The sequence below is a fragment of the Cyprinodon variegatus genome, unplaced genomic scaffold (assembly GCF_000732505.1).
Source record: "Cyprinodon variegatus isolate N-32 unplaced genomic scaffold, C_variegatus-1.0 Scaffold809, whole genome shotgun sequence".
Lineage (NCBI taxonomy): Eukaryota > Metazoa > Chordata > Actinopteri > Cyprinodontiformes > Cyprinodontidae > Cyprinodon > Cyprinodon variegatus.
Window position 1 is genome coordinate 76,667 of NW_015151262.1, and position 1,261 is coordinate 77,927.

The 1,261-nt window shown below is 40.4% G+C and overlaps 1 protein-coding gene across 1 annotated transcript in view; it reads left to right on the forward strand.

The window, feature by feature from the left end:
• The window catches only part of bcr (breakpoint cluster region), a 40,481-nt gene that overhangs the window by 18,789 nt on the left and 20,431 nt on the right, over positions 1-1,261 (forward strand). Inside the window, 5 exon segments of the mRNA XM_015396612.1 lie at positions 63-184; positions 354-519; positions 646-765; positions 948-969; positions 1,076-1,180. Of these exon segments, the coding sequence (XP_015252098.1) occupies positions 63-184; positions 354-519; positions 646-765; positions 948-969; positions 1,076-1,180 (535 nt within the window).

Consider the following 1,261-nt stretch of genomic DNA (forward strand, 5'->3'; position numbering starts at 1 on the left):
TTTTACTTCCTTTAAACTGAAACCGATTTAAGGCTCATAGAGTTTGATGTTGTTCTGAGCAGAACCGACAGCTGCTGAGGGATCGCTTCATGGTGGAGCTGGTTGAAGGTTCCAGGAAACTGCGTCATGTCTTCCTCTTCACAGACCTGCTGCTCTGCACCAAACTGAAGAAACAGGCTGCAGGGTGAGTCCTGGTCAGAGATGCTCATGATCAGTGAATCTCTTTCTACATGTTGCTTGTTTTATATTAGAAGATGAAGAATCGTTATTCAACCGTAAGTTTAAGATACTTTGAGATGAAGGTGCATCACTGAGGAATCTTTAAGTTTTGTTATTGATATGTCATCTTTAAGAAAAGGGCAACAGTAGGACTGCAAATGGTACATCCCCCTGGCTGACGTGACCTTCCAAACCATTGATGACTGCGAGTCCTGTCCCATCCCTCTGGTCCAGGAGGAGGAAATTGATGCGATGAAGATAAAGATATCCCAAATCAAGAATGAAATTCAGAGAGAAAAGGTGAGAACTCCCCTCAGGGTACCAATGGGGCAAAATAAAAAATAAAAAATACATTAAAAAGTAACGCAACGGAAAAGAGAAAAAATTTGGTCCTCCAGAGAAATAACTCTTGCTTTTTACATTTAGAGGACCACCAAAGGAGCTAAGATGATAGAGCGACTGAAGAAGAAGTTGTCTGAACAAGAATCACTTCTGCTCCTCATGTCCCCAAACATAGCATTCCGAGTGGCCAACAGAAATGGCAAAGTGAGTCAGATGGACAGATAAAAACAAAAAAGCATAATTTGTCTATCTGATTAGGATTTCAAGTGAAACATCAAGTAGTTCTGTCTGTAGCATTTCTAAGCTTGGCTTCTGCTGCCCTCTGTTGTTGACAGCCCCAAATTACAGAGAGGAGCCTCCATTATTTTGCTTTTTTTGCCTTTTAGGGATTCACATTGGAGAGAGATAGTGCGAGAGCAGCAGAAGAAGTGTAATTATATTTCATTTTATACCAACTTTTTGTGTCACAACAGCTGAGATCTCTAGTTTCTCACACCAAGACTGTGTCTCTCAGGCTTTAAGAGCTTCTCTTTGACCTCTCTGGAGCTGCAGATGCTCACAAACTCATGTGTGAAACTCCAAACTGTTCACTCTATTCCAATGACCATGAATAAGGAACGTGAGCCACCACTATACTGCACTTTTGACTTAGCTCACTGGAATATAGAATACAACATTTTTTTTTAAATATATATTTAAA